Consider the following 14736-nt stretch of genomic DNA (forward strand, 5'->3'; position numbering starts at 1 on the left):
GTTTTTGTATAATTAATAGAACCAAACAGATTTTACTGAAATAGAATGGTCAGACATGGTGGACCTTATTATAATTGTTTTAAATATGAGATTTTATCAATGGCTTTCTGTGGTTTAACAGATAACAATAAACAATGGTTAAAAAGTTGAGCACTGGGGATATGGTCCTCTGAACAGCTTTTAACGTACTGGACATAAGAAATCTTATACTCATTTAAGACTTTCAAAAATAATTTTTAGAACTTGCACAGTGTGACAAACTGACAGGACTAGTTCCAAAATGTTATGCATCACCCTCCCTTAGTCTTAATTTTACCTTTAGTTTTCTTTACATTCACTTGACTTAAGGTTTGTGTATACTTTTATTTTTGATGGCTACTAGATTCACAAGACATTTTTTCTTTAGTGCTTCCGCATTAATACATAATACTTGTATTACGATTCTCGTAAGTAGGTGGTAGGCATCCTAAACTTCAGGTTCTCAATACATTCTCTGGTAAACTTAGCCATTACTTAGAGAAGACTCTTTTAACTGTCTCACCAACCTGTTCCCTTTAAACTTGAAAGCTGCGATCACAAAACAACTTTATGGAACCAGAAACTGACAAAAGGTTCTAATAATTTCAGGGCGTTTTAGTCAATCAACAGAGAGAGCAGCAGAGTTGTATGGAAGTATTCATGTGTCACACTGGTGCAGCCACTTGTGCAAGCAGCAACCCGTAGGGTAGCATACTTTCCAAATATGAAAATTAAGTATATTTATTCACCTCGATGCCTGTACTGAGGCTCCAGGTGAATCTGCTTGCTGTAAAAACACTGCTCTGATAAATACATCAAACTCTTCTTCGTTACATGAGTATGCAGCAATATATGATGTTTACATCTTCAAATGGCTAAATAATGAGTGACCTCAAACACCGAAGCAGATAAAGAGCAATGAAATTCCTTGATTGAGGTTCCAAAACCATATTCTCATCCAGAGGACCTGTTTGAGACTCATATAAAAAGCTACCGCTCATTAAGGCTTGAGACAAATAAAGGAGAGAAAAAATCTAACTTGCTTAATTAGGTCAGTTTCTTGAAACAGAAATCAAAATCACAAAGCAAAATGAACAAAATAATAATTTCTCATATTGACATCTCCAAGCCCAAAGTTTTAGAACTCCTGTCAATCATTATGGCAATGTGCCTTTAAAGTCATGACAGAACTCCACGTCAGTGTTGCCCAGGGAGGAGGTGGGGGGATGATGACAAAAAAAAACAGTGTGGGAATGCTCTACTCCCTCCTTTCCCTTCAGGCGGTTTTGGTTGGAGCTGTGGTTGTCTCCTGGATGACCAGAGAGCAGCATCTCTGATGTCTCCGTCATTAAGAGCTCTCCATAGCATCCAAAACTTTCATGATTTGCTGTTTGATGACTTTAGTGGCGTCACCCGCGTTTGGAATTAAATACCTTCAGAAAAGACGACAAGAAATATCACAACACTGACATAAAAAAGTTGACTAAAATAAGTAAACATACTAAGCACTAAGGATGTGTAAAACATTATTATTTTAAAACCGAGTTTAATTTTGAGTTCTTAGTCTAAAGGAACTGAGCTTTATCCCCCAAATAGCATTTTTTTTTTCCTCAGTACACAAGTTAAAGGGATAGTTCACCCAAAAATGAAAATTACCCCATGATTTACTCACCCTCAAGCCATCTTAGGTGTACTAAAATACATAAAATAGTACACAAACTACTACAAAAACTACAATAACATAATTAATACTTAAATAATACTGGTCTACGGTATTATGGAGACTAGGAAATAATGTGAAATAAAAGTTAAAGTAAAACATAGATTGGTGTCCTGTTGTCAGTTACCATACCTCTCCACAGACAATATCTCCACTCCTGCAGCATTGTTGTTGCCAAACTTAAAAGTGATAAGTTCTGGATGCTTCTTCTTGGAGGTGATCTTCACCACAGAGTTTAGGGGCTGCCTGGATTGGATGTAAGCAAAACCTTTTCGGGCAGCGATCTCTCTCAAGCAGTACATGTGTGTTGCAGTGATCAGCAGATGGCTGTGGAAGAAAAAACAATACAGTTATCACCATTATACGCAACCCACCATTCACCAGCTAGGACGGCCCAGTATCTGATGGGCTTAAGTATTATCATAACAGTTTTTAATATGCAACAGTATTATTTTACTGACTACCTTGGCTAAGAGATCTGCAACATTGTTATTTTACAGGGGAATCTGTTTTTTGTTGTTGTTGGTATTTAAACTTATATTTCATGATTTTGACTTGGAAGGCCAATCCCATGTCGTGTGTTCAGATCAAGCGGCAACCTTCCAGTCTCTCTCATGAAACCAACACGGAAGTGACTAAAACTGCAATTCATCGACTGGCCGCTAGAGGCTGGCTCCAAAAGGGAGTCAGTCCCATAGACTCCCCATGTTAAAACGCCCAACTTTACAGCAGAAAAAAATGTTTACAGCCTGGTACAAAAAGTGGTTTTGGTCTATATAGCTAATTTTGCCCTTCATGACAACTGTGAGGGGGGTGAATAGATGCAGATTCACTCTCTGACAGCAGGAGGCGCTTCTCAAACACCAGATACTGTGCTTCCTTGGTTACCACTGCAAACAAAGCAGCGCAGCCTGAAACACTGCTTAAATATAAACTATACAGAGACGAGATTAAAAGAAAATACCACGTAAACTTTTCTGAAGACAGTCAGTTCCCCTCTTTTTCACACACTTTTCCAAAAAAAATAAATAAATAAATTATTGATTATTTCAAAGGGTTACTAATGACACATCATTTGGATATTTTCATGTCTGGGAAAAATTTGGGATTAAAAAATGCGTTTTAAACAAAGTTAAGTGGTTTTCATTACCCATTACGTAATTTAATAATTTAATAAATTTCATAATTTAAAAGTTTAGTGCAGAAGTATCGAATCGGTATCGATATCAACGATACTGCCTTGAAAAATATCGGTATCGTATCGAAAACAAAATAAGGGGTATCGCCCATCCCTAACACATGTGACTGACCGCTCGCTCGCACCAACAGGAGGAGGAACCTTGAAACCGGTAATCGGCCCATGCCTATCCGGGAGTGACGTGCGGTGACGCGCTGCCAAGATGGCGACGGCCGGCTCCGCCTACTTTAGGCTTCAAAAATGCTCTTCGGAAACCTAAGGGTGACGTCCCGGACACTACGTCCATGTTTTTATACAGTCTATGGTTCAGACAGATAGCCTCACCTTGGGAACATGTGTCCAGTCTCCTTAACTTCATTACATGGAATATGGTGCTTCACATCTGGTTTGTTGATCCAAGTCTGAATATTGACAATCTCTTTCCTGTCATCATCTGATATAGATGAGCTGTCAATCTCATCTGAAAAGAGGGAAGGAAATAAGAAAACATTAAGCAAAAACACAAGGACCCAGATTTGAGATGGAGCGTACCAAATTTATAAATATGTAGAATGGCAAAAGTTTAGTACAGTAGTTCTCAACCAGGGGACCAGGCTCAATAGGGAGGCTTGACAAACTTCCCCAGAAAGTATTAAAATGATTTACATTTAGTTATGTTAACAATCGTATTTAATATATTCCACACACCAGTATGAAACTTCTGTTGTCACGTACTCACATGACTGTGCATAGGAGAGAAATGGCCATAATCAAGATTTTTGCTAAATAATAAATAATTTTAGTTTTTTTTATGCCTTCAAAACACTTAATAAAAAACAGCAAAAGTCATATGGCATTCTTTTTTTTAAGCTGACAAATGATCACCTTTAATTCCTTTTTAATTTGTTCTTTTGAAAAAAAAAAAAAATCATGCTTTACAACAATACTAAATAATAGTAACAATAATAACACCAAAATTAATTACCTCAAACTTGCCTCTGCCCTAAACCAGCGTTATTTTAGCATGTATATACTATTATGGTATTCATCCATATTTCGAATCAGCTTTTATTTTTATATTTTCAGTTTTTATTTTATTATTTTTTTTACATTAGGTTTTGTTTTTTTTTAATCTGCTTTTGTCATTTTTTATATTTCTGTTTAGCTTTAATGTAGTTTTTAGTTTTAGTTTACTACAACTTAATCTTATTTCTGTTAGTTGCCACAGCAACATTTCTATTTATTCATTTAAATTTTGTAAATTTAAGTTTTTCATCTAATATTTATATTTTATTACAGCTTTATTTTAATTACCAAAAAAAAAAAAAAAAAAGTAATTGTTTGTTATAGATAATGATAACAACACGGGTGCAAGTGTGTATGAACTAACTCTGCAGGAAATTGCAAGTTGAGAACTCCAGGCAGGTTGAATGTCCCTGATTTAAATCTGTGTATTTACCTGTATCATACTCTTCCTCATCACCAATGCTGAAGACAGGCTTCACTCCCCTGTATGGCTTCCCCACCCGATCACTGCTGCTTACGTGCCTGAAGGAAATAAGAAGCATCATAGGTACTTACAAGACCCACTAGAAGAATAAAGGTTTGCCCTTCACACCAACATTGTTTTCCTTGTCCTAATGCAGGCATTCTAAGAGCATGGCAGTGAGATGAGGTGTCCTCAAGGATTAAAAAGTCGAGTACTGTTAGTTGGAAGAAAGAGAAGTTAACATGTTTGCAATTTACCAGAGATGAGAATCAAAGTGTGGAAGGCCAGGCACTGCACAAAAGTTAATCTTTTAAGTCTATTTTACTGTAAAACTGAACAACTTTAACATTTAATCACAATTGCCGCAGTCTTGCACAGCTGTGTTCAAATCGGAATAAAAACAATGAAGGACTGTGTTCTCTCTCCACACAAGTTAAGAACATATGAGGACCCAGACAGCAGAGATCAGACTTCAGACTGTGAGACAGAAACTGCTAGCGTAAAACAAAGAAAGGAACAAAGTGGCAAAAGCACTGTTAGAGGTCAAAACAGCCAACACTGTCAGAAAGTGACGAGACCTGTGGTTCACAGCTTCCACCATTCTGAGTGGTATTTGTGAATTCTACTACACATGCTTGTGAATGTCGGGTAGTGGATGACAAAGTAGCAAATTCTAGAATGTTACTCTATTCTGACAAGTATTTTAGCAGGAAACAGGAAATTCAAAAGGACGAAAAGGATATTTGTACTATAGATGCAATGCAGATGCATATGGTGTTAGAGCATTCATGAGTGTGCCATTTGCTCAGGGTTTTAAAAACCCCTACAATGAGCTAAAGCTGACAGAGCCACCTTGAGAGGGCATGTTGCGGAAACCAGATGCACGCTGGTGGGGGTACAGACAAACATTAATGAAGTCTTACCGATCCAGTATTCCCTTGTCTGGCCAGGGTAGATTGAAAGATATTCTAGTGTGAAATAACAGGGCATAGGTCGGGAGGATGATTAAAACAGAAAGACTTCAGAAAATCAAATCACTTTAAAGAAATCCCGCTACGTAATATAATTTAAGTTTGTTTTTGTTTTTCAAATAAAGTAGGGGTGGAAAAAAAAAAGACAGTCTAGAGGCAGTCTAGACGTTTTTGCAACTGGCCGCTGATCATTAAACAGCCCTCAATTTTTCTTTTTTCAACTAATGAAGAACATATCTGGAAAGGAAAATGTGAAAGAATGCCTGTCCAGTGCAATGAATATGAAAGATGCTCACCTGTCCACCGGTGTGGAAGTGTTTTCAATGAAGCTGATCATCTTCTCTTTTACATTAACTGACTTTGACTTGAGTGCAAAGGTCATTTTGTTGACAAGTGATTTAACTCCTTTGCCATCTGTGCTGTTCAGTTCCCCCTGTATCAATATAAGAGATGGGGTGAATTAACTTTGGGAGTTAATTAATCCAAGACTAAAGAGGCATTTGCTTATCACAGTGAAAGTTGAAACATTTAATGGCTTGCTTTACTTGAAATGTCCACAAGATGGCACTAAATGCCACCCAGAAAATAAAAGGAAAATGCTACATGTATCCACCTTATTTTTCCAATGCGGAAATAAACTATCTCCAGTGAATGCGAAAGACTTCATTAGCCGCTACAGGTAAATAACCAGAAGAATAAAGTAAAATAAACTAATGAGCTACAAACCAACCAACATCAAGCAGCAAAACACTGTTTTTGTACAGCTAAAATAACTGGAAGTGAATGACAAAGGACACCTTGCACATTCAAGATAAAAATGGCACTGCTCTTACGTTAAAAATAAGGTGGATAAAGCTTCAGAGAAGCACCATAAAAACTCTTGAAACAGGGTTTCTGCAGGTTTTATAAAGGTACATGACTTTCAGAACTTTTTTAGACCTTTTTAAGTAAAGAAAATTTAAGGAATAAATTGAAGGGAACACATTATGTCAATTAGGGGTGGGCGATATGGCAAAAATATATCACGTTTTTTTGCACAGTATATTGAGCAGGGGTGGACTTACCCATTAGGCAAAGGTAGGCGACCGCCTTGGGCCCCCAAAAGCCAAGGGCCCCCTAAAATGCTTTTCATATAGGAGATGCGCATTAAGCGCTGACACGCGAACAGTTGCTGATTACGGTGTTTATTACCACGACAACCTTCCGAATTGAACGTGCTTTTTGTGTATCCTGCTTGAAGGAGATGAAAATATTATGCATCTGAAGCTGTAATTAAATATTGAGAAACAGTTTGTATTATATGTTTATAATTGTTTTAAATGCCGCTTACTCATTTATGAGAAAGTATAGAGGATGCATAGAGCACACAGTTACTTTTTTTGTTTGATATAATCCTTAGGTGTGTAAATGTATAATTGCCTTTTCATTATTTTTTCAGTTTCATTTAAATTTGTAGTTAAAATAACTAAAAATAAATGTATTTTAAAGTTTAGAATTAGACAGCCTTTGCACACAGTTTTATGCTGGTAACTCATCAGTGGACTTTCCACGTCAATATAGGTTATATTTTTTCCACACTTTTCTCATTCTATATTTCTGACGTTCCAAAAGCGCCTCCTACTGGCAGAGAATGAATGTTCATTTTCAATAATCCAGTCTGTAGTTTTTGTTCAATGCAAAAATCCACCCACATTACCCCGTTTTAAATTAATATAATAATTTATACGTCTGACGCTCAATTGTGAGGTTTATCATTTTATAAATTATTTTGTTTTTGTGAAAACCTGCATCACAACTGTAAATCAGTTGCTATTTCGTGGTCTACAACATGAAAGAAAGCCATTATAACATGTACATGAAAAATGTAGAAACATTGGACACAACTATGGGGCACCATTGTGCAGCAGCAAGCATCACAACAAAAAAGGAACCTCAAGGTTGATCTAGGAAAATGTGTGCAAATGTATAGGGCCCCATTCCTATATTTTGTCTAGGGCCCCCAATTCACTAAATCCGCCCCTGATATTGAGATGGAGGTGCCAGAACTGCAACTGATAGAATGTGTGCTGTAACACGATACTAAGATATTTCTTCAAAAGCAGATCGTGGAGACATTAATCTACGATAAAAAAAATAAATAAAAAAAAAATCACAATATCGCACACCCCTAACATCAATATGTTCTCTAAATGTAAATGTCTAAGGAGGACCAATGTTTGAAAATACAACTTCCAACTGATTTCAATTTCTTTTTCATTTATTTTACAGGAAAAATCAATCCTTCAGCCAGTATGCTCAAAAAAAATCAACTTACATAAAAGGGACGTTTTCATATACCCCATTAAAAGACTTAGGCATAAAATGAATTAATTTTGCTCAGTTTTTCAAGATTTCGTTTTACATTTGCATCTCATGTAAATTTAGCTTGATTTTAGGATGTTTAGATATTTACGTTGGAAAACAAAAATACTTAGAAAGATATTACTTTTTTGCAATGATGCAACATTTTGAATTCAAGACTTTCTGCTCTGATTTAAGGCCTTAAATTGTGGAAGGACAAATTAAGACTTTTTAAGACACACAGAAACCCCGTTGAAAATGGATTGAGAACATTTGATAAGAACAATGCCACAAAAGCATGGTTTGTAGGCTACATGCCAAGTAACAGCATTGTAAAGTGCATCACACACCCACTCAAAACTCACGTCAGCTGAGCTGAGGCTGCTGTGGGATCCTGAGGTGCTCACAATCCAGTGAACATAAACATTATCCGGCCCTTCAACATTAATATCTGCTAGGTGCTGCTGCAATGCTGAGCATTAAAGAAAATAAATTATATAGAGTCAGTCTCATCTGCACAACGTAACTGCTGCTGTCACCATGTAAATTTGTTGATCAAATTTATTTTTTTTGTATCTGAACACATTACATTTATTTAATTGTTTATTTATATTTGATTTATTAATTATATGTTGTCCCAAATTTGCCCAGAACATGCAATGCACAGATGATTAAAAAGTGTTATTAATTTAACTAAAAACAGAACTTACCCATAAATCCACCTTTTGCTATGCTCACAAACTCTTTATTTTTCTAGACCAAAAAAAAAAAAAAAATGGATTCACCACTTATATTCTTAACAGTTGTGAAATGCTTTCAATAACAATTTACACAATTCCATATGCAGCAGCAGATGCAGTTCTGACCTGTAGAAAGTGGGCAAGCACCATGTTCATATACATGTCCTCTTCTTCACGTCCACTGCCCATGAAGCACAGATGCTCTCCGCTTGCCACAGAGCCTGACTCCAGAGACTGCTTCTGTGCCTCCAGAAGAGACTTCACTGACAGGGCAAACTCGGAAGGATTATGAAGCATCTGTGAAACAATACCATATTATTACGGTTTTGCTGGTTAAGGACACAGAGGTGCATAGAGCTGTGTGTATTTACTCTGTGAGGCAGCTACACATATTAAACTTTGCATTTTTGAGGAAACAAAGTGGATCCAAAGGAAATCAATCTCTAATCAATGAACTGGAAAGCCAATTCATATTAGAACTATTATGAACAAAATGCTGCCTTCTCTGCTTGCAAAAATTCTTACCAGGTCAGAGTCCAGGTGAAAGGCAGTGGAGAGGTGACCAGCATTGTACTGCTCAGCAGGACGGCAGTCAACTACAAAAAATCTCACGCCCTCCTAGACAGCATACAAATCACAAAAAAACATACATTTAAATAGGAATAACATCACTGGAAAAAAGGGCATCACATGTTGATACTCATCTGTTGTGGATTCTTGTGCACAGCTGGCCGAAAACAATATACTTGAAAGACTGAATTTTCAGGGTCAGATACGGTGTACTTTCAAAGTAGATTTTTTGCAATTTACATATAGTGAGCACATACAATATGGTGGACAGAAGCTCAAAAGTGCTTGCTTGACTTGAAATATGGTAAATGTGCTATAAGACAATCTAGTCTCTTCAGAAGACTTGGATTAAACCATTTGATTCATATGGATTAGTTTTACCATGCTTTTTGAAGAACAGCGAGAGAATATAAAAAATATATCCACTAGTACTGAACATGAACACTCTTATGGGTTTACAAAGATTATGAGGGTGAGTAAAAGATGAAAAAACAATTCTGGGTGAACTACCCCTTTAATGTTGATCATCAACATTAATAAATATGAAAGATGATGTAGAGATGTATTCGACAGTTATCTTAAGAGTTGGGACTCACAGGTTGTAGCTGGTTGGCTTGCAGGATTTCAGGGACCGATACAGGCAAACAGAGAGCCTGACTTAGGTCCATGTCTTCTTCCTTCAGAGCCACCAGACTGCTGCCAAACAGATTATGGTTCTCCTGCACACACATAAACCAGACAAACAAGCATGTGATACATGCTAAACTGTTATTGTGATACACCACAATTCTATCTTGATGCATCTATTGTGATGTGCATCATATTGAGAAGAAGTTGTTAATACCCAGCCCAAAGAACTCAGTTAACGCTTACCTTTCTGAGAGATAGAGGCGTCTTGCTGTTGTAATACTGTGCTAAAGAGAACAAGTCTTCAATGTCCTCTGCCTCTAGTAATGCTGGTGACTGCTCCAGCATTTCTGGGAAAAAAAGAAAAAAATATAGCTGTACACTTTGGTCACACAGGACAATGCAAAAGATTTGTGTAATGTACTGTTTTAATAAATTATGCATGAAAGAATTTACTGATGATGTCCTCTTTGCTGTCTCCTTCTTGGGTAAGGATGCTGTCTCTGGACATCAGAAAACAAAGAAAAACATATTTTTGCTTGATCTCATAAACAGGAGAGAAAAACTGCCTTGGTGCAGTTCATTAATTAATTGAGTGCACTGAACAGTCTGAACTGTCACATACTTGGCATTGACAAGGATGATGAGCATGAGGAAGAAAATGAGAAAAGGGTCGGCTTGTTGGAGATAAATATCCCACAAGGCCTGTGACACCTCAGGGAGACCATTGCTAGAGAAGAGACTGCCCATCTGCAGGATACAATAAAAAAAAATTAAAAAAAGCATACAGCTCAAATCAATTAATTTGACTCATTTTAGGAATATGACCATAAAACGTTTTCAGAATTGATCCATAGTAAGTATAAATTAAGTATAAATTACATATGCTAATCCAGGGGTGTCCAATCCTGCTCTTGGATGGCCACTGTCCTGCAGACTAAAGCTGCATTCACACTAGCAGCGACTTTTGTCTAAAAAGACTAAATATAATCTAAATCAAATCCGTACATACAAACAAAAATGAATGAGAAACAGAGCCTGCCTACTTCCATTGCGTATGTTTATCTACGGTTGAGAGGAGAACGATCACATGAGCTCTACTGTCTTCTTTCCTATTGGCTGTCGCTCCCGAAAGTCGCTCTTCATTTGCATAAAGTTGAAGGATTCTGAACTTTGTTGCGTCGCTGGACACGCCCCATCCGGTCATCAACGGTCGCTGTCGCTCGTGTCGCCGGAAATTGCCAGCTCTCCATTGAAATGAATGGGATTGTGATGCTTTGTTGTTGCGTGTCGCTTGTAGTGTGAACGGGGCTTAAAGCTGCAACCTCAATTAAACACACCTGAACCAGCTAATCAAGGTCTTGAAACTTGTACTAGAAACTTCCAGGAAGATGTGTTGTGGCAAGTTGGAGCAGGATTGGACACCCCCTGTACTAAGCCAAATACTTGATAAAATATTCAAACAGGCCAGAGATCGACTGACCCAGTTGATGGCGTAGGAATCAGGAGTGATCTTTTTTGTGTCCAGGAATGAGCAGAGTTCAGGCTCATGGTACTGCAGCAGGAGTCTGAAGAGGTGAAATGGTCTTCCCTTCACAACACAGTCTCTGCAAAGGGCAAATAATATGACCCTAAATCAAGAAAACTAATATATAAAGCCTGCATGTCCCCCCTCTGCCAACCTAATTGTTTCAATTTAAAAATTGAGAAAAATACAAACAGACATATGAACACCCCTACCGGGGGATGTATTTATTCATGATGGCGTAGAAGCAGTTGTAGAGGTCTTTGCAGGATAGCTGTAAGCCCAGGAGTGGTTTGAGGATGTGTGGCCAACTAAGATCTGGAGTGAAGGTGACATTTCTGGACTTGCAGTAAAAGGTGATCACTGACTCCACATCTGATACAAGGTCCCGCCCTTCCTCCACTGGTATCCCTAGCTCATCTATATGCAAAGAAAAAATTAGCATCATAATATAAGAAATCCCACTATTTCATATTCATATTTTTCCCTAGTACATTGTTTGAGATAACGGGTTTGCGCACAGAACATAAAAGAATGCATGGGATTTATTATGACTCGGGAAGCATCCTTCCAAGATGAGCTACCAAGCTAGTACTGTTGGTTTATTAACTTTGTTTTAACAAGATAAACTATCACGAGCTATTTTTAATAGGCCTTAGAATCAGATAGAATAGGTCAAAATGCAAGACATGAATGATCATGTGATAGAACCAATTTTTCCTTAGATACTAGTATGAGGCTTAATTTCATCTGAGTGTACATCTATTCAAAATTTGTCAAAAGCATTATTTATTTATTTAAGTGTACAAACTTTACTTTAAAATGAAAGTTGACAGTTTGCATTTGAGCTGGAATAACCAACTAATTAAATGACTAACTAAATGAATATTATTTATTCAGAAAATAAACAAAATAAAATAAGTCATGATGAAACTGAAATAGCGGCAGATCTTTTTATTCTGTATTGTGACATATTCGATCATAAAAAAAAAAAAAGATTGGATTTTGAGATGTGGGCGTTGCACTCAAAAATGAATGAGAGTTTGTAGTTGATTGTGAAGGGGTGGGTTTAAGATTGCATGACTGGAGAAATCCAGCATGTCACCAGAAGTCTGTAGTTAGTTTTCCCTGGAAGACTGACTTCTGATATTTTAATCAAACATTATGAGGCCAAAAAAAGAAAATAAATATATGAAATATGTGAATAATTCACAATCATATCTATAACATGCCTAACAAAACAGATGAAATTTCATGCAGACTTTAAACACATTACTAAACAAATTCTCCAAAGAACCTTCTAAATAAAAATGCCTAAATGCATTACAAATTACATCAAAATAATACGTCTAACAGATAAGGAAGGTACTCCTAATACAAAAATAATTTGCTAGTTTAGTTTCAAGACATACTTTACAATTAAAGTCATCACTGCAGTAAAAGTGTTTTAAACTGCAGAAGTACACAAACAAACGGAAAGTCTTGCCAACAGGCAAATATGTGTGGAATGCACAATATGTCACAGGACGTTTTGAATAACCAGTAGGCTTATAATGTAGAGCAGGGGTCACCAAGCTCGGTCCTGGAGGGCCAGTGTCCTGCAGAGTTTAGCTCCAACCCTAATCAAACACACCTGATCCAGCTGATTAAAGTCTTACTAGGTATACTTGAAACTTTCAGGCAGGTGTGTTGAGGCAAGTTGGAGCTAAACTCTGCAGGACACCGGCCCTCCAGGACCGAGTTTGGAGACCCCTGATGTAGTGTCTGACTCCACATTCATAGAACTGATATACTATAAATGTGTAGTGCATTACTACACATAAATGGCACAATGAAAATGAGGTGAGGTGTGCAAAGGTTATTCACCAATGATCTGCTGACTGCGGTTGTGAATGAGCATCTGTTCTGCTAGGTCCAAAGCCCCATCCCATGAGGACAGACTATCTCCTTTACCAGACACGTTCAAAGCAATCTGTCAACACACACATGTTCAACATCAGAGCCAGAATTAAAACTTGCACAAAAAAGGCAACAGAAATTCAACAAGGCTCCTGAAGCACAGTGTATGATATCAGGCCCGGATTGGCTAATCGGGAGCACCGGGAGAATTCCCGGTGGGCCGGTCTGTTTTCTTGGCCGTGAGGGCCAGTGTTGTCATGCCACTGGGTTGAAATATGGATGCTGTCCCTAGGCTGCCTGCACTCACAGCAGCCCCACTCTTTTTATTTATTATTTTCACGTACATATTCTCTTTTTGGAACTAAAAAAAAATGCGTCTGGCCGGGATTTCTAAATCGCCCAAAATGTCCTGGATTCGGTTCTTGCTTTCTACAGTCGCCATTCATTGTGTTCGTTTTTGTATTAAAGCCCTTCGCGGGACTGTTTTATTAATCCCGCTCCCGCTGAATTTCAGACCATTATCACCCGCTCCCGTGATTTTTGTGTCCGCTAACGCAAACATTCTAACATTGCATAGAATTTTCGCGCATCAGGGAGCCGCTATCAATATGCGGGGTACTGAAATCTCTTTTGAATGAGCGCTCTGTTCACTTTGGTTTATGCGATCACGCATGCTCTGTGTAAAGTAAGCACATCTAACGAGATCAGATTTTGTCAATGAGCTCAGGATCTGTTGAGCAGCAAATCTACCAGCATGATCTTGTCAGTCATTTCTCTGAAAAGTGAAATCTGACTCCTGTAGCTCGCGTTGGATGCAGGGTTGTCAAGTCCGCTTTTTTTTTTTCTTGGAAATAGGCTGCTTTTAACCCTTTAACGCGTACGATCACACCGGTGTGATCAGTCTTGGCTGGTCCCTGAAGCGTACGATCACACCGGTGTGATTAGAACTTTCAGTGCGTCACGTCATCAACTGCTGAATTTAAATCCGCTTTGACTGGCGCAGAGCCAGATCCGACGCGCTGAGCGCTTGTCATATTATCACAAATATTCAGTGTTTTAAACCATATAATGCTTATTATAGGTTTCAGACATTTAAATACACATAAGTACTAGCAAAACCATACATTTACAGTTTGCAAAATACAAAATCCGGTATAGATCAACTAACACGGTCATATATAAAAGTGTTTAAACTACCAAATAGATTTACTTGCAAATGTTTTAGAACCGGAATATCAGATATTTCATAATATAGTGAGCATGTTTGTGAATATTTTGAATAAAACAGGAAAAACTAAATAAAAGCGATCCATGTGTCATACAGATCTATTGTGGCTGCGTTGTGTCACGACAAGCATGACGCGTCACCATGGAAACAATATGGTGATACATTCTAAAATAACGGTCCCTAAAAAAACTCACGCTGGGGGCTCAGCTAGAATATTTTAAACTCACGTGCGAAAGGGTTAAACTGTTGCCATGGGTTGATTTTCCCCCGTGGGTTAAAGGTTTGAAAAACTGCACAAATTCCATTTGAATAAAAGTTTTGTATTGAAACATTTTGCATATGATAAAACTGTGCTCGATGTCAAGTTTTGTTAAAGGTGGGGTAAGTGATTTCTGGTAGCCAATGTTGACATTTGAAATCACCAAAACAAAC

At 37.6% G+C, this 14736-nt stretch overlaps 1 protein-coding gene across 2 annotated transcripts in view; it reads right to left on the reverse strand.

Annotated features, from left to right (window-relative positions):
* Nucleotides 1–56: 56 nt before the first annotated feature.
* tbc1d23 (TBC1 domain family, member 23) overlaps nucleotides 57–14736 on the reverse strand; it is a 23460-nt gene continuing 8780 nt past the window's right edge. The window contains exons 3-19 of one of the 2 annotated variants that reach the window (XM_016497282.1): nucleotides 13044–13149; nucleotides 11393–11597; nucleotides 11136–11259; nucleotides 10278–10402; nucleotides 10109–10155; nucleotides 9899–10002; nucleotides 9622–9744; nucleotides 8981–9073; nucleotides 8582–8752; nucleotides 8426–8468; nucleotides 8081–8187; nucleotides 5672–5808; nucleotides 5328–5372; nucleotides 4375–4463; nucleotides 3261–3396; nucleotides 1871–2065; nucleotides 57–1451 (exon numbers count right to left, since the gene is read on the reverse strand). In XM_016497282.1, coding sequence (XP_016352768.1) covers nucleotides 1367–1451; nucleotides 1871–2065; nucleotides 3261–3396; nucleotides 4375–4463; nucleotides 5328–5372; nucleotides 5672–5808; nucleotides 8081–8187; nucleotides 8426–8468; nucleotides 8582–8752; nucleotides 8981–9073; nucleotides 9622–9744; nucleotides 9899–10002; nucleotides 10109–10155; nucleotides 10278–10402; nucleotides 11136–11259; nucleotides 11393–11597; nucleotides 13044–13149 — 1935 coding nt within the window. In that variant the 3' untranslated portion in view covers nucleotides 57–1366. The remainder of the gene's footprint in view (nucleotides 1452–1870; nucleotides 2066–3260; nucleotides 3397–4374; nucleotides 4464–5327; nucleotides 5373–5671; nucleotides 5809–8080; nucleotides 8188–8425; nucleotides 8469–8581; nucleotides 8753–8980; nucleotides 9074–9621; nucleotides 9745–9898; nucleotides 10003–10108; nucleotides 10156–10277; nucleotides 10403–11135; nucleotides 11260–11392; nucleotides 11598–13043; nucleotides 13150–14736) is intronic. The other variant, XM_016497283.1, reaches the window with a different exon arrangement.

The sequence above is a fragment of the Sinocyclocheilus anshuiensis genome, unplaced genomic scaffold (assembly GCF_001515605.1).
Source record: "Sinocyclocheilus anshuiensis isolate Anshui unplaced genomic scaffold, SAMN03320099.WGS_v1.1 scaffold999, whole genome shotgun sequence".
NCBI lineage: Eukaryota > Metazoa > Chordata > Actinopteri > Cypriniformes > Cyprinidae > Sinocyclocheilus > Sinocyclocheilus anshuiensis.